General features: G+C 41.9%; 1 protein-coding gene across 1 annotated transcript in view; it reads right to left on the bottom strand.

Moving 5' to 3' along the window:
* LOC124596563 (kinesin-like protein unc-104) overlaps nucleotides 1–23,741 on the bottom strand; it is a 334,536-nt gene that overhangs the window by 224,002 nt on the left and 86,793 nt on the right. The window contains exon 2 of the mRNA XM_047135747.1: nucleotides 4,757–4,866. Within this exon, the coding sequence (XP_046991703.1) occupies nucleotides 4,757–4,856 (100 nt within the window). The 5' untranslated portion in view covers nucleotides 4,857–4,866. The remainder of the gene's footprint in view (nucleotides 1–4,756; nucleotides 4,867–23,741) is intronic.

Genomic DNA, 23,741 nt, shown 5'->3' with positions numbered 1-23,741 from the left:
TTTCGCTTCCGTTTTTGATATCGTTGATACTTCTCTCTATGCAACAGCATCATCGATGGAAAGCCTCATGGAACTTCCAACTTAATTCGCTAGGTCATTTATACATATCGTGAAAAGTACTGGTCCTGTAATACTCCCTTGGGATACGCCCGGCGCTATTTTTACGTCTGTAGTTTCCTCTCTATTGACAATGACATAGTGTGTTATGTTTGCTAGAAGCTCTTCATACTAGTTACACAGCGGGCTTGATATTCAGTACGCTCGTATTTCGTTCATTAGACGGCAGTGCGAAACTGTATCGAACGCCTTCCGGAAGTTTATTACGCTGAGAATACACGCAACTGAAGTGAACTGCAAGAGCGACATTTGATCTGTGACCACAGGGAGATAAAAGACGAAATAGTCAGGATCATTGCAAACTTTGGGGAGACACGATTCAGTAAGCTGACGTCTTTTGCATGTTTTCACTCAATACTGTAATATGGAATAATGTTCTGGTGCAACTCATGTTTAAGAAAGAAAGTCTAATTGCTTAAAAACGTGCTATAAGAATAATACGTGGTGCTCACCCACGATCTTCTTGTAGACACCAGTTTAAGGTGTTAAGCAGTTTGATACCTGATTCACGTTTTTTGTTCCCTCGTGAAGTTTGTTGTAAATAATCCACTGCATTTCAAAAGGAACAATGGTGCACATAATTGCTATACCAGAAGAAAAAATGACATTTATTACCCACATTAAGGTTGTCTTTAGCACAAAAAGGAATGCACAATGCTGCAACCAAAATTTTTATAACCTACCCAGTGATATAAAATGTCTGACAGAGAGCAAAGTAAAATTTGGAAATAAACTGAAAAAGTTTCTCCTTGAGAACTTCTGTTTCGCAGAAGAATTTCTATTTCTGTACTGTGTTCAAGGTACTGGGTGTCTTTACTCAAGGAAAATAGAAAAAAGAAACAACTTGTAAATGATCAGTATGTGGGCACGTTTAAAAAAATAAGTTGTGATAACAATATGAAATGACTAGTTCCACAGCATTACGATTTATCGTACAAATTATCCATGGAACACGTAACTAACTGCGTAAACTCAACTAAAATGGTAAGGAACAGGACGTGGACCAATTGATTTGTGTAAAACCAAAACTGTACAGTATTTCAGGTCACCCACTGAAGAGACGCTTACGGGTTAGTAAAGATCAACACTGGAGGAGAAAAGGAGTTTTGTTTCTGAACTATAACGATTTTACCGATCTAGCGAGCCGTATGTGGGCATGCGTTGCTATGCCACATTTGATGTAAATTTACAACTCCAGAGTATTGGCCAGAAAGTCACAGTACCATAAACTGTTGATCGCACACCTGCTGTGCAAGTAGTCAACAAGCGCAGGCACTTTGTGCACCAAAACAGAACGATAATTTCCGCACGGACGGTTCCGTCATGAATTTCTTCTCCATTGCTAATCGACGGCTTCCCAACTGGGGCCCCTGGCGTTTGAAATCTGTACTTGTTACATTCTTTCTAACTGTACGCATTGACTGTTGTAGCTGTCGAGGACATAGCGGGACCTCCACACGTTTGAGTTGAATGCATTCACACATTCTCGTATTGTGTGGAAGTCGATTTGGCGAGCTGAATCATGACGGAGAACACGCTTATCAGCAGGTTCGCTGTGGTCTTTCCCTTTAGTTATTGAGGCTGACGAGTACCCACCCGGGGATCATTTAACTTCTTCGTAGCGGAGTGTTGTAAAAGCAACCTGTTCAAAGATATTATCTAACAACGGCGGAAATAAGTTTAATTTCAAAATTGCTAGACGAGATCCTAATGGGCTGATTCTGTCAAACAGAGGTCAATGTGTTAGTCGTTGCCCGACAAACTATACATATAGATTTTATATAAAATGGATTACGTAATTAATTGCGTTATACACTGTGGAAGGACCATGATAAACTTACAACCGTGGCAGTTGTTCTTATTTATTGTTTCATCTTTTGTCATTTGAGTCTGATGCTTTTCATCAAATGACTGTGTCTGTCATTCATCCGAACATTTGGCATTACTTGACCGTCCCTTGTTTCGGTGAGTTCCAGTAGGCACTATACCTGTTCTGAAGATGACACAGTTTTGTATGTCCTCAAACTGAATGTCCATTTCCTCTATATCTTTTCTGATGATCATGTGTCATTATATTCTTATTTTTGTTTCGGGTCAAACATGTTGCATGCCACCGTAAATATGGGCTCTGCGTTTCTGCATTGTGTCCATAGTTCTTTCGTAGTGTATTGCAGAATATGTGCCTAGTTTCCATTTTTTTTGTAAATTCTATTTTAGTAATTTGGATCATGTATATTGTGTAAGTTGTTTTCTTTCTGTTTTGTTTCTCGTCGCGCTAATAGACGGGTCACTAAGAGGATACGACGCAGATACATATTTGAATTTAATAATCAATTTTCGTATTTATGAAAAAGCATTTTTTGTTGTACATGTCTCCCGCGGTTTTGAAAGTTACATCAAGCTTTCTTTATCAAGTCCATTACTAACATAACCTAACACATTCGCACAAATTTTTAAAGGTATACACACGTTTCATGTTTCGTAAATCAGGTTTAACTGGATTTTCTTGTCCTAACTGACTGGCATTTGACACACTACCGTTTCCTCTCCAAAAGTTGTTTGCAAACTAGTTGTTTTCCTATGTCTTACAGTATATGAATTTGCAACGTATGTTACTAGCAGTTTTCGTAGATAACTAACATTGTTTTGGAGGGGACGGTATGCTTACACAGGATCTGGCAGATATCTGTACCCTTAGAGCATAGATAGTGTTGTAAATGCCTACAATGTTGGTAGACGATTTGTTTGTACATAGATGTATGAAATGTACGCAAACAAATATTAAAGTGTGCATATTATTTACATTCAAAATCTCTAGACGCGAACGGACAGGTAAAAACAGAAAGCAGAAGCAAAGTATGACGGATCTGTATACAGAGCAGAAGTATTTAGGTAACCTTCAGGTCTTTTGAAAAACTTCTTGATTATTGTGAGGCACAATACATGAACGTCTTAACGCCTCCTGCGCGAAGGTATCGTGTCACTTCTCAGTATTCCGCCCAGGTGCACATTGTTGGCAGAGAGGACACGTTTAGACTGTCAATTTGGTTTTCAGAAAGGCTTTTCAACAGAAAATGCTATATATGCTTTCACTGATCAAATATTAAATGCATTGAATAACCGAACATCGCCCACTGGGATATTTTGTGATCCCTCAAAGGCTTTTGACTGTGTGAATCATGAAATTCTTCTAGATAAACTTAAGTATTGTGGTGTAAGTGCAACAGTGCACAAATGGCATAATTCATATTTAACTTGAAGAATGCAGCATGTTGAAATTAACAGTACAAATAGTCTGCAAAAATCAACAGAGTCCTCTAACTGGGGAGGTATCAATAATGGTGTCCCACAGGTTTCAGTCTTAGGTCCCCCATCGTTTTTAATATATATTAATGACTTGCCACTCTATATTCATGAAGATGCAAAGCTACTTCTTTTCGACGACGATACAAGTATATCAATCAAACCCAACAAAGAAGAATCAGCTGAGGAAATTGTAAATAACGTCTTTCACAAATTATTGAGTGGTTCGCTGCAACTGGACTCTCACTAAATTTTGAGGAAACAAAATATATACAGTTCTGTACAGTAAAAGACAAAACACCATTGATAAATATGGACTATGAATAAAAGTCTGTTGCTAAGGCAGAATATTCAAAATTTCTGGGTTTGCGCATTGATGAGAAATTGAATTGGAAGAAACACAACGATGATCTGCTGAAACGGTTAGGTTCAGCTACTTATGCTATTATGGTTATTGCAAATTTTGGTGATAAACGTATCAGTAAATTAGCCTAATATGCCTCTTTTCATTCACTGTTTCCATGTGGCATCATATTTTGGGGTAACTGATCATTAAGAGAAAAAGTATTCATTGCACAAAAGCGTGCAATCAGAATAACAGCTGGATCCCACCCAAAATCACCTTGCAGACATTTATTTAAGGAACTCAGGATAATCACAGTACCTTCGCAACACATATATTCACTTATGAAATTTGTTATTAGTAAACCACCCTAATCCAAAGATAACAGCGAAACGCGTAGCTGCAACACTCGAAGAAAGGATGATCTTCACTATTCTGGGTTCAATCTGACTTAGGCACAGAGAGGGGTGAATTATGCTGCCACAAAGATCTTTGTTCATTTACCAAATAGCATTAAAAGTCTGACGGATAGCCAACCAACATTTAAAAATTAAAAGAATTTCTGAATGACAGCTCCTTCTTCTCAACAGATGAACTTTTAGATGTGAAGTAGTAACCGTAAAAAAAAAAAAAAAAAAAAAAAAAAGTTCTGTGTAAAGAAAACTTATGTTAAAATGACACTTTCCACATCATTACGAAATGTCGTATTCATGATCTATGTATGTAAGCACAGCAGCAAGGAAACTGACGCACTCCAGGGCAAACTTCGAACACGTGACCACATTACTACTGGCTCGTGTATGTACACTCAGAATTAAGTAAGGTGAACCTGAAGATAGCCACAGTACAGATTAATTTTGGGATGTACTCGTAGTAAGGTTTTGTAGATCTCGAAATCCTGTTTCGCTTTGGAGCAGCAGCAGCACATCTCTGATAAAAAGGAGGAGGATGGTCTTTGTTGTATTTGTATGGAAATGTCAGTACTGTACTCACAGGTGGTGTTGCCTCCCATCTCGATGATGCATTTGCAGTCTCGCGAGATCTCGCGGTTGTTGAAGGGTCGAACCCTCACGGCTACCTTCACAGACGACATGTTGGTGGCTCTGCAAACAAAGGAAATGTACCTTTAATGTCAGACACACAAAAGAGGCGACAACAACAACAACAACAACAGCGACAACAACAACAACAACAACAACAAGAACATGAAGCATTACTGAAACGAAGACAGCTACCAGTATCATTTACTCACAATATTAATTTAGGTGCACAGAATCTACATCTAAGATTATTACAATATTACACGTATATGAGAAGTTACTGGTACTTTTGTTCTGCATCATGCTGAGTATTCGATTACTTTATAGCATCTTAAAAAAGTAGGGTATTGGTATCGAAAGTTTGAATAGTGTTGGGGATTTACTGCTTACTAAGCTGGAAAAGCGGTTCAAGTATTGATTTAAGCCTTAGATGTTCAAATGGTTCAAATGGCTCTGAGCACTTTGAGACTTAAAAATCTGTGGTCATCAGTCCCCTAGACTTAGAACTACTTAAACCTAACTAACGTAATCCACCCCCGAGGCAGGATTCGAACCTGCGACCGTAGCGGTCGCGCGGTTCCAGACTGAAGCGCCTAGAACTACTCTTCCACAGCGGCCGGTAGTCTTAGATAGTGCAAACATAATTCCCATATTTTGTTTTGTACTGAAAATGAGTGCTCCCGTCTTTAAGAAAAATTTATTATAATAGAGTGCATTTATCTTAAATAAATCTTGCAATCTGGGCTGTAACAATAGTGGCGCATATCAATAGTAGAAAGCTTATATCATGACCTATATACTGAATGCATATGCTCACTTTGCTTCATGAAAATACAGTATAATTTCCTTGAATTAGCTCTGTATTCTAAATAATTCTATTTATGTCAAACAAAAGCTTAAAAACAGATAAGCAGTCGATACTATCGGTGTAGATACTTTCGATCCGGTATTGTCACGCTATTAATAATATTTAGTCTATACTAAATATCCTAACGAATATAGTACTGAAACGTCTCTTATGTGTTATCCTTTTCGAAACTCGATGGCCATTTTACGCCTGTTACACAATTTCTTACAGAACTGGTTGTTGGCAGAGAGGCTTGTGGGTTTCTGTAGCAATCATCATTTCTCTCAGCAGTTTAGATCCACTGTAGTAAAAATATTGTGGACGGTCGACGCAATGGCAAATCCTGTGGCGTTCCTGGGAATCAGGCTCCATAACACACTTCGTGATAAAAAAATTTCAGAATTGGTTATATTATTGCATTTTACGAAGTTCACTCACAATCAGTATGAAATCATGAGTAACAGCTAACTAGGAGCGTGAAGTGCCTGTTATCGCCTTGATGACGACAGCGGTGCATCGTGTCGTGGACTCGACGAGACGCCGAGAGCTATGGGCAACCACTGTGGTTAATCTCAGCCGCCGCACACCACACACGGACATTGCTTGTTGCTGGGTTCAAGGGGAGAGCATCGTGCTCCATGGTGTCCCAAACGTGCTCAAATAAAATTCAGGTCAGGCTGTGACGTCATGATTCTGTTCATCTACAAAGCTTTGGCTTTGTAAATAGTCAAGTTCATTCACGTGCACGTAATCTTTGCTTAGTTAGCAGAGACATATCTCTATGCTGTTTTTACACTGAAATGCCAAAGAAACTGGTATAGGCATACGTACTCAAATACAGATATGTGTAAAAAGGAAGAATACAGCGCTGCGGTCGTCAAAGCCTACATAAGACAATAAGTGTCTGGCGCAGTTGTTAGATCGGTTACTGCTACTAGAATGACAGGTTATCGAGATTTAAGTGAGTTTGAACGTGCTGTTATAGTCGGCGCACGAGCGAAGGGACGAAGCATCTCCTAGGTAGCGATGAAGTGGGGATTTTCCCGCATGACCATTTCACGAGTGTACCGTGAATATCAGGAGCCCGGTAAGACATCGAATCTCCAACATCGCTGCGGGCGGAAAAAGATCCTGCAAGAACGGGACTAAAGACGACTGAAGATAATCGTTCAACGTGACAGAAGGGCAACCCTTCCGCAAATTGCTTCAGATTTCAATGCTGGGCCGTCAACAAGTGCCAGCATGCGAACCATTCAACGAAACATCATCGATATGGGCTTTCGGAGCCGAAGGGCCATTCGTGTACCTTTGATGACTGCAGGACATAAAGCTTTACGCCTCGCCTGGGCCCGTCAACACCGACATTGGACTGCTGCTGAATAGAAACATGTTGTCTCGTCGGACGAGTCTCGTTTCAAATTGTATCCAGCGTATGGACGTGATACACCTCGTGAATCCATGCACTCTGCATGTCAGCAGGGGACTGTTCAAGCTGACGGAGGCTCTGTAATGGTGTGGGGCGTGTGCAGTTGAAGTGATGTGGGACCCCTGATACGTGTAGATACGCCTCTGGCAGGTGACACCTACGAAAGCATCCTGTCTGATCACCTGTATCCACTCATGTCGATTGTGCATTCTGACTGACTTGGGCAATTCCAGTAGGACAACGCGACACCCCACACTTCCAGAATTGCTACAGAGTGGTTTCAGGAACACTCTTCTGAGTTTAAACACTCCCGCTAGCCACCAGACTCCCCAGTCATGAAAATTATTGAGCATATCTGGGACGCCTTGCAAAGTGCTGTTCAGAAGAGATCTCCAACCCCTCGTACTCTTACTGTTTGAACAGCCCTGCAGGATTCATGGTGTCAGTTCCCTCCAGACATTAGTTGAGTCCACGCCACTTCGTTTTGCGGCATTTCTGCGTGCTAGCGGGGGCCCTTAGGCAGGTTTACCAGTTTCTTTGGCTCTTCAGTGTAGAAATCGCCTGACAAAAAAAGTGAATCACTCAGCAGACACGGTCGGTTGTCAATACAACTTCGTACACGTTTACACCATCTGCCGATATGTATGTGGTTAGAGTTGCAGTTCTCTGTGATAGGTGCATTATAGTTATTCGTGTTTAGTGTTGTTACTTTGTCTGGAAGGGTATATAAGGAGTGTGAACAGCATCAGACGTTGAGTGATCACTGTGAAAGACAAGGAGTAGCCGCGTATTCGTGTGGGACAGCGGTACCAGCGCTTGACAGAGTTTGAAAGGAGGCTCATTGTGGGTCTTTATTTGGCCGACTGGTCAAATAGTGCAGTACCCAAATTTGTGAGGCATTCAGATGTGACAGGGGTCCTGTGCTGGACAGTATGTGAACATGAGGGACTCGTCAACGTTCCGGTCGACCACGTCCGACTGCCACAACGGATGATCACCGTATTGGACACGGAGCACATCGTAACCCCTTCACATCTGCGCCTGCTATCCGAGAACAAGTAGAGGACTCCCTTTAACATTCTGTGTAATTCTGTGTAATTCCAGACTAGAGAACTACCGTCCCTTGCTTAGGCTGCCATTAACACCGCAACACAGACATCGTAAGTAGTATCTTCATCCATGTCATCAGTATCTTCACATTCTGTGAGATCGCAAACAATCTCTGCACCACTGAGCGGACACTTGGCACACATATTGCTTCAGCTTACTAGTTTGATTGTTTCGTTTATCAGGTACCAATGTCGTGAGCCAGCCTGGCAGAAATGTGTACTACAATCCTTCTCTTATCTGCTGGCCGTCCAATATTACTCACGAGAGCTAACAGTTGACTGAAGAACGGCGCTCGTATTATTTATTGCAGGCGTGGCAGGCGTCACTTAGAAGTTGTGCCAGTAATATCATGGGGATAGCATTCTTTCAAACACTGAAAACAATATGACGGGCATGGCATTATAAGTGTTCAATCAGCGAGAGCTTGAGCATAATTAGGATACTGGATGCGCCGACAACGGCAAATTTACGGCATCTACATTGGTTTAACTTGCGACATGAGGTCACCGATTTCAGTAGTCTTACCACTTGACACGATACTTTGTATCAAGCTGCTTCTGATATTCTGATCATGGGCTATGCTTAAAATGCGCCAATAAAGTTTTATAACAAGTCTATTCTTGCTAATTAGCGATGTGAAGCAGTGTTACGGACGTCCTCAGTCAATTGGCACCCGTAATACGACGAAAATTATTTCCGGCAATTCAGGTAGGGCGTAACTTGTTTGGAAATTTGAACAACTGATTAAAATCAGTCTTTCTGAATGACATTTTTGAAGTTCGCGTAAAACAGTATGTTTAATCTCGTTACTTTGTCACCCTTTAGTCAAATCGCTTTCTCTGTGCTGCGTAATTAAGTATTCACTACTGCAATTAACAACCTGTATAAACTAAATTTGAAAGTTTGTGAAAACTTACCACCACTGTACTTCGATAAAAAATTAAGTACCAGTTCACACTGCAATGCAGATAACACCCTATTTAATTGATCTTTTGTACTAATAATAAAACTGCAAAAGCGTCGTGTCCGTCAGTCTGTTTGAATACGCTAATCCCCAAAACTACTAGAAGAATTTTCACGGTGTTTTCACAGGTAACTATGGCGTAGCTTCTGGCAACGTATGGTCTTTATTTCATAAAAACTGGTTTACTGAAAATAGGTATTATAATATAGAGGGAAACATAATTGCTCTTCGAAAAAGCTGCTTACTCTTTGACGTTTGAACTGTATCAAAAAATGGCTCTGAGCACTATGGGACTTAACATCTGTGGTCATCAGTCCCCTAGAACTTAGAACTACTTAAACCTAACTAACCTAAGGACATCACACACATCCATGCCCGAGGCAGGATTCGAACCTGCGACCGTAGCGGTCTCGCGGTTCCAGACTGAAGCGCCTAGAACCGCACGGCCACACAAGCCGGCTGAACTGTATCAAATTTGTGAAAATGCTCTATTGTTTGATATGTTCCACTCAATACGATTTAGCTCAGTTAACAGAATGCTTATCTAATGAACGTGTTTAATCGATGATTTCATACTAGTATTACTAAATACTTACGTAACTCTGTCTATTACATTTTCACGAGTAAACCGCAGAGCCGATTTTGATGTGATTTAGTACGGAGTTAGCTTGAACCCTGAGAAAGACCATACGTTACTTTAGGAAGTGTGTGCGCGCGTGCGTATTTTCTAAGCCCAATGTCTTGCCGCAGTGGTAACATCGGTTCCCATCAGATCACCAAAGTGAGGCGCTATCAGATTTCACTAGCACTTGGAAGGGTGACGGTTCGGCTCTGCCGAGCACTGTTTGGAAGCGGGCTGCATTCAGCCCTTGTGAGGACAATTGAGGAACTACTTGATGGAAAATAGCGACCCCGGTCACGATAACTCACAAGAGCCGGGAGAGCGTCGTGCTGACCACATGCTCCTCCATATTCGCATTCAGTGACGCCTATCAGCTGACAGTGACACGTCACTCGGTACTTTGGGCCTTCCGAGGCCTGTTCGGTTGGAATCTCATACACATTCACATTCATTCAATGCTTGATTTGTGACACAATGCACCACACTGCAGTAGCAGACTCTCCATTTTGGTAGTAAAGCTTCACTAATAGTGACGTTTCTGGTTAAGTGAACATGCTGGCGTATCTAACTCCCTCTCTACTACAACCATTTTATACACGATTCTTGTGCGGCATCACTGACGTCTCGCTGTCCAGTGCCATCTATTGGCCGGTTTTTGCACTAGTTATTGGGTTCAATAAAACACAACGTCATTTCAGGCATGTGTGTCAAGCTTTACCTCTCTACCTACGTTATTTGGTGAATTAATGCAATTTCAAATATTAACGGACTTTTGCGTCATCCTGTACGTAAGCAGGAAAATAAAAGATGATTTGGTGCGAAGTACTGTAAGAAATCTTTGTGAGAGATAAGGTTGGTAGCTAGCTTGCAAACGGCGAACATCTTGAGTACTGAAGGAAGCAAGAATAGCAGCAAGATTTGAGTAATTATGCCTCAGATGTGGATTAAGTAGTGACAGTTACTCGTTTTCTATGAATCATAATTTCCGGCGCCATGATCAAGTACGACGACTTCATACTAGCGCCACTGAAAATCGCCACAGCCACCATCTTCACTATAAGTAAAGTTTAGTATTGATTTATCTACATGGGCCAGGTTTTTTTGGCCCTTGCAACCTACGTCGTCAATTATTTTTCCAGCCTCTGTCTTCCTCTACAGTTTTACCGCCTACAGCTCTCTATAGTACCATGGAAGTCATTCCCTGCTGTCTTAACAGATGTCCTATCATCCTGTCCCTTCTTGTCAGTATTTTCATTTCGCCGATTTTGCGGAGAACTTCCCCTTTCCTTACCTTACGAGTCCACCGTATTTTCAACCTTCTTTTATAGCACCACATCTCAAATGCTTCGATTCTCTTCTGCTCCGGCTTTCTCAAGTCTCTTTTCACTACCACACAATGCTATGCTCGAAGTACACGTTCTCTGAAATTTGGTTGGAGTGCAAATAATAAGTAACTTAATTTCAACTTTGTGTTAAGAATACTGATTTATTCCTCGGTCATTCACGTGGATAAGATCCTTTTCCTAGTGACGCTATACTCCCGCGTAATAGTTCCACCTTCATTAACTCTCTGATCCTCTCAGTTCTTAACCTGTCTTTTGTCACTCCAATACTGTTCCTCAAGAATTTCATCTCACTAGCTTGTACTTTGCTTTTCTCGTTTCCTTTCGTAACCCATGTTTCGGATGCATACGTCAGGAACCTTTTTACTGATTTGGGGTACATCCTTGCTCCATATCAGTCTTCTGTCACTATTCCGAAATGCTTCTGCTTTCCTCCCCCGCTCGTTTATTTCTCCATCGTTTTTTCCATCTTCCTGTATCAGGCTTCCTAGGTACTTGAAACTCTCCACTCTCCTCAATCGTTTCCCACCAATTGTTATTCCAGTTGTTCCTCTCTCCTTCGTTCTTGTTGTGATAATCATCTCACTCTTACTTATACTGAATTTCATCCCATATACTTGTAATGTTCGTTCTCATACGTAAAACTGCTCTTGTACTTCCTCCTCCTTATTCCCCCAAATCATCCGATCATCTGCAAACACCATAACTTTCATCAACTGCTTATGCTACTGTACTCATTGTATCATCCATCCTACAATGAAGAGTTCTGGTGAAAGTGCACTTCCCTGCCTCAAGCCATTCTTCTGTACAGTCCAAGCTGGTCTCTATCCTCCCACTTTCACACATCTCACACTTCCATGGTACATTTCCCTTATCCTCCAAATAATCTGTTTTGTTACTCCTCTGTTCTCCAGGGCTTTCCACACTGCTGCAAAAGTGTTATCTATTTTCGTGGAGCTATAATTTTCTCGTGTGCATAAATGCTCCACACGTTCAGTAAAAGTATTGCAAAAGAACAATTGCTAAGAAAAGAGATCAATTACGTTACTCCAAGGATGTGTGTGATGTCCCAAGATCAGTTAGGTTTAGGTCGTTCTAAGTTCTAGGGGACTGATGACCTCAGAAGTTAAGTCCCATAGTACTCAGAGCCATTTGAACCATTTTTGTTATTATTAAAATCATTTATACGTCATTACAGTTTAAATGCCAAGAAAATTATTCTATACTTTGCAGGTTTGTAATAAAGATTTTATTCTAATATTTTCATTTGTGTGTGCACCTTTACTACGCCTGGTCAGAAATGTTTGTACTAAACTCAGCTACAGTCAGTACCTTCTCTGGGCCCCTCTTAATGTTGAGCCAGTAGATCAGTAATTTATAGACAGGTCTCACGAAGTGCAGTAATATTTCTAGAGACATCTGTGTTCTAATAAATTTAACTGACAACTTAAATAAGACCATAACAGATTCAGCATCCCTATGCTTTACTTATATCCTGCATAGTTAAGGACTTATATGTTCCACTTATAAACCAATAGTAATTATACTAGTTAGCGCAACTTTTTGATGATCATTTCTATGTTACTGCCTTTCAAGACTTAAGTGATAAAGCTAACTCATGTCCAATTTAACTGTTCTCCTGCCTTATTAAGCGGCACTGTGTAACGAACCTTATTTTTCTTTTGAAGAGATAAGAATCTTGGCTGCAGAACAGTTTATATTATTTCGTATTTTGCGAATAACTCGTGTCACCTTCCTTATGGCATCTTAAAAACGGGCTGGCACAACAGGTGTTAAACACATCGGCTGACGTCCACGCAAATATCTTAGCAGGCAAACACCGTTGTCAAAGTTCTAAGAACACTGGGTGGTGCCCAGGAATAAACTAGTGTTGAGTACACGGGAAGTCATGTTTAAAATACATAAAAGATATCAGTAGGTAGTTGCCCCTATCGAATTTCAGAGACATCAAGCGGTGCCCTTGCAGAGTATACAGCGCAGTCCAAAAGACATCGAAACGGGATCAGGCCTACAGAAATGCATCACAAAATCTAAACACGTAAGAAATGCCGTTGAAAACGTTCTGGTCACCCAAATACTACTAAAGACTCAGAAACCTGATTTCCTGGTTATGACTTAACCATTAGACATCTGATCAAGCCTCTGGCCTCAACAAAATTTTGTTTCCATCTACGATTTCTCAACACTGCGACCAGAGCCGTTCCATTAGGGTACGGATTTGATGGGAGACCGCCACAACGGATATACAGGTTGTCCCAGGAGGAATGGTCAGTATTCAGGGATATGACAGGAGCGATCATTCGAAGCAAAAGCATCTAGTTAAACATTTGCTCTAAAATACATATTGTAAGAGTTACGAACACTCGTTCAATAAAAGTGATGGGTTTCGCAGCAGCAAAGAGGAACAAGTACTCACAGCTCTTAAGGTATGCACTTTAGAGCCCTCGTATACTGGAATTTTTTAAATTGTTTTGGTCCAAATACCACTTCTCAAAATATGGAAAGCAAAGTGCTTGCAGCAGCAGAAAAGATTTGTTACACAGACTCGAACATGAAGAAGTGATCATAGCTCTGAGGGTATGCACTTTAGAGCCAATGTTTGCTAGATTTTTTTGCTTCGATTGATCCCTCCTGGGACACCCCGCATATGAACTGAATTTGATGTACTGAAATGAATGAATAGAGGGACATGGACAGAAATTTTGAACCTGCAGTGTAGTGAATATGTCGCGAAAACTGAAAAAGTGTACCAGGAACCAACAGAGGCAATGAAAGTCTGGGTCAGTGCTGGAGGTGTGCTGAGAAAGCTTAATGGTTAAGGCAACTGCTCACGAGATGTAGGACATCAGAGTTAAAGTCCTGGTATCGCTCTGTCACGACTTCTTCACTAGACTGCACATTCACCTTCACGGATCGGTTTGAACCGATACCATTTCATGGCGTTGCATCTCCGTGGACTTGATCCCCGTCGATCCGTTCATTTCATTTCAATGCATTTAATTCAATCCCGCCTCAACAGGCCCTCTGTGGAAATGGAAATTATCACGTCATTCAGTGTCGCTTCTTTCTGTCGACGCCAACACTAGATCCACGACAGTGAATGTACTGTAAGTTCAGCTGCTTGTTAGTCGAGGCACCAAGCGCCTTCGCCACTGAAAATTCCTCTTTGTAAAGTACTGGTAAAAACCATTAATCTCCTCATCGCACTATGACACTGGGACTTACTTTCGGAAGGACGAGGTTGGTTTACATAACTTTCGGAAGGATGAGGTTGGTTTACCTAAACAGTGTACCTAAATAGTTTAAGGAAAATGTCGAAACGATTTCTTAAGATAGGATATGGACGATTTCTTTCCACATGTTTCCAAAATCCGCGCTTGTGCTCCGTCTATAGTAACCCATCGACGACGGAACGCAAACACTAATTTTCCTCCTTTTGTCGTCACGTTCGAACTTCGGATACCCAGAGTGAATTGATCCATCAGGCAATGCTGACAAGTTGCACAGCAAACCTCAGCGTCATATGGTCAACCGACAGATTTTACAGGTGACCAAGATAACCGCAGGAACGCAGTCATTCAGTCTAATATATTATTGTTATATTAACGTAAAAGAGTAGCTTATCTATTAATTAGTATTAGAATAAATTTGTTCTCAAATGATTGTGGAGTAATTTACTTTTATACTACTGTTGTTCATTCCCATTGAATACTTAGATAATTTCATATCCTATGGATCGTTTTCAAAGCATCAGTCGAAATAATGTAGAACGAATCAGGAATCAGTTTACATATTACGTATACTAGGTTTGATCGCTTGTATGATTCAATGGTAATAATTTACAGATCACTAAATGTAACAAACGTGAAAATATTGGTTACTGACACTAACTACCTCATAAGTATAGCATGCCTGGATCTGAGGAAACTAAAAATCTTTGTCCTCTGTACCACATTATTAGTTTTAATTGAAAGTTCATCTATAGAATAGTTGGAGGTGTCGAGAATGAAAGATTTTATTTAATATTTATAAGTTGCTTTTCTGTGTATCAGAAGTTTTATGTTAATGGAAAAATAATGAATAATTCCCGAATTACTGACAGCTTTAACGTTGAAAAATGGAGGTCTTCGTTTCATCTAGTGTTATACCTGTCGACATAACTATTCTTTCCAAATTTCGATGGTTTATTTATAATGAATTTCGTTAAGAAATATGTGCATATAGTGAAGGTGCAGTTAGGATGGGCCACAGGTTAAAAGCGCGCTAAGGAAATGGTGTGATCAACATCACACACAGAGTTATAATTAACACACACTGCGATGAAAAGTTTGTGAAATATTTTTATTTCAGAAAGTTTTACAAGGAAGTAACTCATACAGAACACACAAAAATCACGATAATACTGTTCTATACAAACACACAAATTATGAGAGACATTGAATCGTCGTAAGTGCAATGCAGTCAAAAAGGAAAGAATAGATCTGTTACAATAGACCTGTTACAACAACTGTGCTCTGAGTTTGTGGGGCAAAAGTGATACTACTATGTACGTATAGACATTTGCATTTATATACAGGTTTCGTAATTATTACGATCTGAGATCCATAGTCAAATGAAATAAAGGTCATCTGAGATTACAATTTTTCCTGTTTCCCACAGAATTAATTATGTTCTGGCTGATACAGTTGTTAACTTTTTAACAGTTGACAGCGTATATGAGATAGTAAGTTACACCGAATAGTCATCTCACGGTTCATTACAAGTCATAATTTCCCTGTGTCCCATCGTGCAGAGGGCTCCATTCGTTTCTGGAACCCCCTCTTTGTCTTTTGGGTCGACACTACCTTAATTCGTAGTTTGTAGCATTAAGCAAGGCTACAGCAGACATTTAGGAAACAAGTGGTGTAATAAATCAGAACAGCAACAAGTCAACACAAGAAAAGTTATGTTACATTCAATGACGGCCATGTGACGATACACGCCCTTGCCCGTAATTCTATTAATCATCTACTAGGATAATATGTTTTTTCTAGGTCAGGTCACGAAGATCCTCCTAGGCATCAGGCATCCATCGTCTTCTCGGGTAATAGACATTTACATACACAGACTGAATGAATAGGATATTACAGAACAACTCTTTGTAGTGTGGAGGAGAATCAGACAAGCACGTCAGGAAATGACTCTCGTTATGGGACAGTTACCACGGATTTATATGCTTACGCATTTTGGTATTATGGTAAGGGGAGCGGCTACCGTCTTTCTAAACACTTCACACCCTATGTTAATATGGGCGAGAAGTACAGTTCAGTTGACCTACAGCGTAAGTAGTTCTGGTCTTAGAAGGTAAACTGATGATTTTGCAAGCAACACAATGGTGATCGTGAAAACGGTACGGCCCTTACCGTTATACAAAACTGAAACGCATAACGAACAAATTATTTGTGGCAGTGGCGGTTCATCCAACAGGGATCACGAGAAGCATTTTTCAGTGACCTATTTGAAGGCACTTTCAGATTATTTTGAAGCTAAGTGTCATGTATCAAGTTACGTATCTTTATTTTCTCCAAAATACTTTAAACAATGCCTACTGCAGCGGATGGCATATGTTTCAGTAATCATGTTCCATCGATAAATTCACTGGTAGTCCTGTGTAATGTATACCCACCGATATTCCATAAGTAGTTCTACATATCGGAAGAGTTTTTCAACAAACGAGGGCACGCGAACGGGGTAAGTATTTTGTTGTATAGTTAAAATTTGCTTAATTTTTACTAGGAGACACTGAATTAAAAATATTTTAAAGAGGCGACGTCTTTTTTTTTTTTTTTTTTTTTTTTTACAGATTTTTGCAAGAATTTGAAAAGAGAACAGTGGTATAACGTTTGTCATTGTTAGCAGTAACGATTTCCGCTGACCTGATGTACTAAATAAAATATCTAAGATCGGCGTGGTACCACAGTTTACTCGCCATTTTCCTGTACACATAATGCAAAAGGACGGAAAACCGCAACGAGCTGGCAGCATATAACGAAATTACTCTTTAACGAAAGGTTTTATTGCAAAATTTAGCGATTATAATGTCACCGAAGACACTTTTTCACGAATTCACGAATTCTCGAATTCCACGGAAGCAAACATTGTCATATTATTAAAAAATCATACTTTCAGCTAATTTTTAAATGAACATACCGCCATTTGACTGTATTGTTATTTATTAATTACGACCCAGGTTTCGGCCTTTTATGCCGTTACAGAACATCAAACTCAAAATCGGCGATAAATTAAGAAAAAATATTCGCTCTCCACGAAAAGCCTGATGGGGAGCGAATATTTTTCTTAATTTATGGCCAATTTTGAGTTTGATGTCCTGTAATATACATTATTAACATAAAGCCAATCGCCTGAAAATAGCATAAAAGGCCGAAACCTGTGTCGCAATTAATAAACAACAATACAGTCAAAAGACGGGGTGTTCATTTAAAAATTATTGTATGATTGTTGCTCAGCAACATCAAAAACTGTTTACTTTCATCCAAATTCCGATAGAAAACGTATGAGCGTTAAACATACAGCTATATGTTCTATCATTTACACGCTAACAACCTGTCACAAATCTTGTTTCTTCGGCAACTTACGCCACTGCAAGATATTAACAGTGTCCACCTTACGCAGATCATCCTATATCCAAGAACAGATTGTATTGTTGCAGTAGCTTTGACGTCGTTCTCAGCAACTGGGACTTTTTCGACAGTCTCTTTGCAAAGAATTTTGAAAAACGATTTTCATATGCACCCATACAACATTCAGTTGACGCAATATCTTAAACCTGCAGATCATTTGAAACGGAGAAAATTCGAGGAGTGGACTCTCACAAAACAAGACGACGACAACAATTCTACAAAAACAATAATCTTCAGTAACGACGTACATTTTCAACTGTGTGGGTTCGATAAACGACAAAATAGCCGTATTTGGGGTCAAGAGAGCCCTAGAGTGATACAAGAGAGCCACATCCACCTACTGCGAGCCACAGTTTGATGTGGCTTATGGGCAGGTGGCGTGATCGGTCCCTTCTTTTTTTGAATATTTCGACGGAAATGCAGTAACAGTTAATAGTGAGCGTTATCGCGAAATTTTCAGAAACAACTTCTGGCCTGCTCTGGATGAAGTGGATATAGCCAATATGTGGCTTCGGCAGGACTACGCTACGTGTCACGAATCAAGCGAGACAATAACCCTGTTCCACGAAGAATTCCCTCAGTCTGTGATCTCACTTTGTGGCGACAAGGAGTGGCCTCCCAGACATTAAGGCCGTACTCCGTGCGACTTATTTATATGGGGATGGGTGAAATCAAAGGTCTATGAAAACAAACCACAACCTGTTCTCCAGCTTAAGGAAGAAATTCAACGTTTATCAATGACATCAGAGATGTCTGTGAAAGGGTCATCACGAACTACAAAGAACGTGTAACTGCTTGCCGAGACAGTGGAGGTGGACGTATGCCTGATATAATTTTTCGCACTTAAATAGGAGTGTGTGTAGATGAAAATCACAAAAAAGTTATTTCGATGCATTTTTGACTTAATTGTTGCATTTTACAAGTTGCTTAATATGTGAAGAACCTTATAGTTCGAGAACGAAATATCCCGTGCTCTTTCAGTGTTGTGGAACGTTACTGAGGTACGCTCAGCGTGTTTTCTGAGGTATCCGGTTAGGGTGTTTCGGAGAGAGATCAGCTCAGCCTAGAGGTGCGAGGCGGCGGGGGTCCAGGGAGTCGGGCCAGTCGAGAAGCCGTGCGAACTCCTCCTTGGTGGCGCGCAGTGCCCGCGCGCCCAGCAGCAGGTCGCGCTGGCGGCGCAGGTTGTGCAGCAGCGCCGCCTGCCGGCGCGCCAGCCTCGCCGCCTCCGCGCGCTGCCGGGCCAGCCTGCGCGCCGCCTCCTCGGCCGCCGCGGCGCGCGCCGCCTCCCGCGCCCTGGCCGCCTCCGCCTCCTGGCGCGCGCGCCGCCCCTCGGCCTGCGCCGCCTCCGCGGCCTCCTCGAGGCGCGCGGCCCTCGCGCGGCCCGCCTCCGCCTCGGCGCGCGCCCTCCGCAGCTGCGCGCGCAGCTCTGCCGCCTCCGCCCGCGCCTCCGCCAGCTGCGCGTCGCGGCCCTTGGCCTCTGCCGCCGCGTCGGCCGCCGCTCGCTCCTGCCTCTGGCAGCGCGCCCGCGCCGCCTCCAGCTGCGCCCGCAGCTGCGCGCGGCCCGCCTCCAGGCGGCGGCACTCTTCCGTCTTAGCGGACAGGGCGTCGCGCAGCGCGTCCAGCTCGCCGCGCAGCTGCGTCAGCTTGGAGGCCAGCAGCCGCGGGACGCCTTCCCACTCGTCGCCGTCGGCTTGCCGCGCCTTTCGGGCCGCTTTGGCAGGAGCGGCAGGTGGCGGCGGTACGACGCGGCCAGAGTGAGGCGGCTTGCGAGCGCTGCTCGGTTTGCTCCTCTCCGCGTCTCCTTTCTCTTCTGTTTGGAGGTCTAGCGGCTCCTGCTCCAGACGGCGGGAGACGCGTTCTTGTATTTTCATAACCGCCTCCACTTCTTTCATCAGCTCCGCCGTCTGAGCCTGCAGCTCGGCGTTGCGCCGGCGGTAGCGCTCTTCAGATTCCAGCAGCTGCTTCGACATGGCGGAACGACTACCGAACCTCTTCCACACTCGAATAACCTGTAATAGAAACCAAATGACGTCTTAAACGGCTTACAATACCGTACTGAAATTTCAAACACAGTGCAATTACTCATCGTGTACCGTGAGACTTCCACGCAAATCCGCGAAATCACGTAACAGCTAGAATTACTGCCGCCTCAGGGTTCCAAAAACTGCGGCGCAAACCTCAGCGCAAACCCCATTATCCTAAAGAGTAGGGTCTAAGAGAACACAAAGAAGAAAAACCACATTTTACCGTCTGGGCAAACTCAGTGCGAGGGTGGGGAGGGCGGGGAGGGTGGGGGGGATGGCAAAGGGGCAAAAAATCTTTTCAAACCGAGCTCACGTCCTTCCGCGCGTCAGTAAATTCATTATCAGTTTGTACAAATGCGGCACATGTAATGGGTTGGGGATGGGTTGTTTGGGGAGGGAGACCAGACAGCGGGGTCATCGGTCTCATAGGATTATGGAAGGAAGTCGGCCGTGCCCTTTGAAAGGAACCATCCCGGCATTTGCCTGGAGCGATTTAGGGAAATCACGGAAAACCTAAATCAGGATGGCCGGACGCGGGACTAAACCGTCGTCCTTCCGAATGCGAGTCCAGTGTCTAACCACTGCGCCACCTCGCTCGGTGCACATGTAATGGATACGGCCTAGGAGCAAGTGTACCTAGAACCATTTGTCGTGAAACGTTAACACTATTCCGTCATTTATCGCGAAAATAATTTGAGTTTTGTCTCTCCCCTAGCTCAGATCCTGTGTTTCCTATTGCTTTAACGTCCTGTATAAGGCGTGGTCATTAGAGGCGATTTATTACATCAGATGTCGAATTCCGATGAGCTGCACGTGAACACACAGAAAAATTTGAACACACTTTGAATTGCCGCCACCCCCTACACGATGCTTCATGCAGACCAGGCAAGAGATTCCTTAGTAGCGAGCTAAATGAGTCCCTGAAGAGCTACCCTGTCTCACAACAGATAGCCACTAGCAATACTTCAAGCAGGGCGATTTGGAGAACATTGAATTGCGCCAGAAGGGGTGTAGCGCCAGTCAAAAGATAGCTAATGAAATGGGACCTTAAATATGAAGCAAATAACAAATGCTACTCTGATGAAACACAAGACATGAAACATCTTCAAAATGTCCCAACTACCCCATGAGATGTACTCTTGATGACCTATGGGTCAAAAATGGTTCAAATGGCTCTGAGCACTATGGGACTCAACTGCTGAGGTCATTAGTCCCCTAGAACTTAGAACTAGTTAAACCTGACTAACCTAAGGACATCACAAACATCCATGCCCGAGGCAGGATTCGAACCTGCGACCGTAGAGGTCTGGCGGTTCCAGACTGCAACGCCTTTAACCGCAAGGCCACTTCGGCCGGCACCTATGGCTCGACAAGAAGAAAAGCTCTGGACGCGCTCCCACACTGGGCCGACAATTTTTAAAAGAAATTTTTCTGGACACGAGAAAAAGTAAGTTTAAAGTGCACGAAAGGAAATCGAAAGTGTTCTTGATAACAAAGTCACCCCAGCTTTCGCAATGATTATAGGAAAGTATGAAAAATGGATTCAAGACAACTACCGTTATCCCAAGCATGACTCCAGTGTCTTAACCACGCTCAACTTAACATCTCAAACGGGGAACGAATATGCAATTTTGACCGATGTTCTCCTCTTCAAGGACATAGGACGAAATTTTCTCGAGTTTTAAATACTTACTGAGAACACAGATACGTCTCGTGCAAGTGCTGCTGCTACTACGGCGCATTTGGAAGATATTCATAGTGTACAGACGGCATTGTTACAAGGGCTGTTAATATCACCTGGTGCGTGAAAAGATAATGATGTTTCTGTCCTTTCTTGTGCGCATCCTTTAGTTTCCATTATAATCGTCCTACCCGAGTTACTTCCTCCAGTCCCAGCCCCCTTCTTTAAGCAGGTTTGTGAGGTAGGAAGCCTCAATTATGAAAAAGAGAGGAACGGTCTAGTTACAACATTTATCTTGCAGACAATGGAATTTAAATCTTTTCGGTACTATTTCTAAAATAATGTCGCTTCAAATGAAACTTCCTGACACTCAAACTGTACGCTGAATCGTGATCCGTAAACAGATCTTAAACGTTCGTAGGAAACGCTCTACTGCTGAACCAATCCACACAGTTCACGGTCCGATTGGCAGTTTCCGTTTATAAATACATATCTCTTGCTTTTTCAGCCTCGAAATATCATCGCAGTCCAAATATCTGAGAGTAAAACTTAACGAGGTGTAACGGTACGTCTTACCTCAAGGTGTACTGAATTATATCTACTGTTTCTTCCCGTTTCAGTCCATGCTCGAAACGAGCAAAGTACACTGTTGCAAGGCATGCTGTTTAAAGAGAAACTGTGTGTGAGGAAAAACTCAAATGAGAATAACAAACTGTTATCTGCTAACTAATTAAATCTCTTGGAAACATCGATTGCAACTGTGGATGCTACAGAATTTGTACGTGGGGCACTACAATACCACACAGAATCCTAAAAACTGAATAAGCGTCTGTGAGTTTGTCCGCGTGTGTGGCGCTAAGTGATGATAGATTACTTTATCAAAAATCACTTTTAATGCTTTCAAAGCAGCCAAGGATAATGCAAAAAACTCTTATTCCTGCAGATTGTAATAGACTCTGCGAGAAAAACTTGGTGACACTATACTTGAGTTTAATTCACAAGTCTTCATTTACCACGACAAAGTTGATGTCGGCAGTAGTACTGTCGCGTACCAAAGAACTAAAATGAAATACACGAAAAAGATGAGGGAATAAACACAACTCAAAATAGAGTATTTGGAACAGTCTAAGTTTAAGGTCGACATCCCTATCTTCCCCTTCTGACTCCTTAACTCTGGTTCTTGATATGGATTCTCAGCAAAAAGTACAGACAAAAAATGTAAATACATGTATTTTATTTTTATGGATATTGAAGCACATATCTTGATATTTCATATTCCGTGTGAGTGTTGAAAGTAGTCCATTCTGTCTTAACATGTATTACACACGTAATGTTGTATAACGCCGTATTGACGTGACGTCCCATGGTCACACGATGAGAATTTGCGAATCAACATTTTCTACATCTAGCTAGTGCTACGTTAATGCACAAACATAATCTAAAATCTAGGAAACTACAACTACAAAGAATGAAAGGAAGAATTACGAACCTTACCCAAAGATAGACACACGTGAAAGAGAAGACAGAAGAGGCCGCAGCTGGTCCAGCGTCGCTATACCAGATGTCCGTGCCCAGGGACACAGTCGAGCGAGTGCAAATATTATTCTGTCTGGGATATGGCACCGCTTCACCGTTGACGAATCACATCTTTACGATGTTCCGCTGACGTGGCACAATAATCGATGAACAAGTGTATTCTTGCACTCAAAACAAGGCGAAGAAAAATTGAAACAATAGTTCTCGCCGAATTTCGTTGTTTTGATGACGTCTGTGAATGTCTCCTCTCTTTAAGCACTCGTATCAAAGATATACGCAACGAGTGAGAATATGTTTTAACAGACAGTTCGCAGCTTCGAACTATCGCTGATATATCAGCTACGAGCAATTGTTTCAAGCAGCTACGAGTGCGTTATCTTTTTAAAACGCATAAGAAGCCTTATTACAGAACTACAAATTACAACGTACGTAAAAATATGTTTAATGCTTTTACTGTTGTTTATGAAGTAGATAAACTATGTTTTTGGTAGCAGTGACAGTTGGCTTTAATACGAAGTGGAACATTTGATTTTATTACGTTGCTTACCATGTGGTAGTTTGACTAAAGGCGTAACAACAATTATTTTCATAAAGAAGTAGTGAATAAGGGGTGTACATTAAATCAAACATGCAATTAAAAGATATATTTCAGCATGTGCAAGAATTTTCGACATGCATGCCGTA

This window comes from Schistocerca americana, chromosome 2 (assembly GCF_021461395.2).
Source record: "Schistocerca americana isolate TAMUIC-IGC-003095 chromosome 2, iqSchAmer2.1, whole genome shotgun sequence".
Classification (NCBI taxonomy): Eukaryota; Metazoa; Arthropoda; class Insecta; order Orthoptera; family Acrididae; genus Schistocerca; species Schistocerca americana.
The sequence above is the reverse complement of the archived record's forward strand: the minus strand, read 5'-3'. Positions and strand labels throughout refer to the sequence as shown.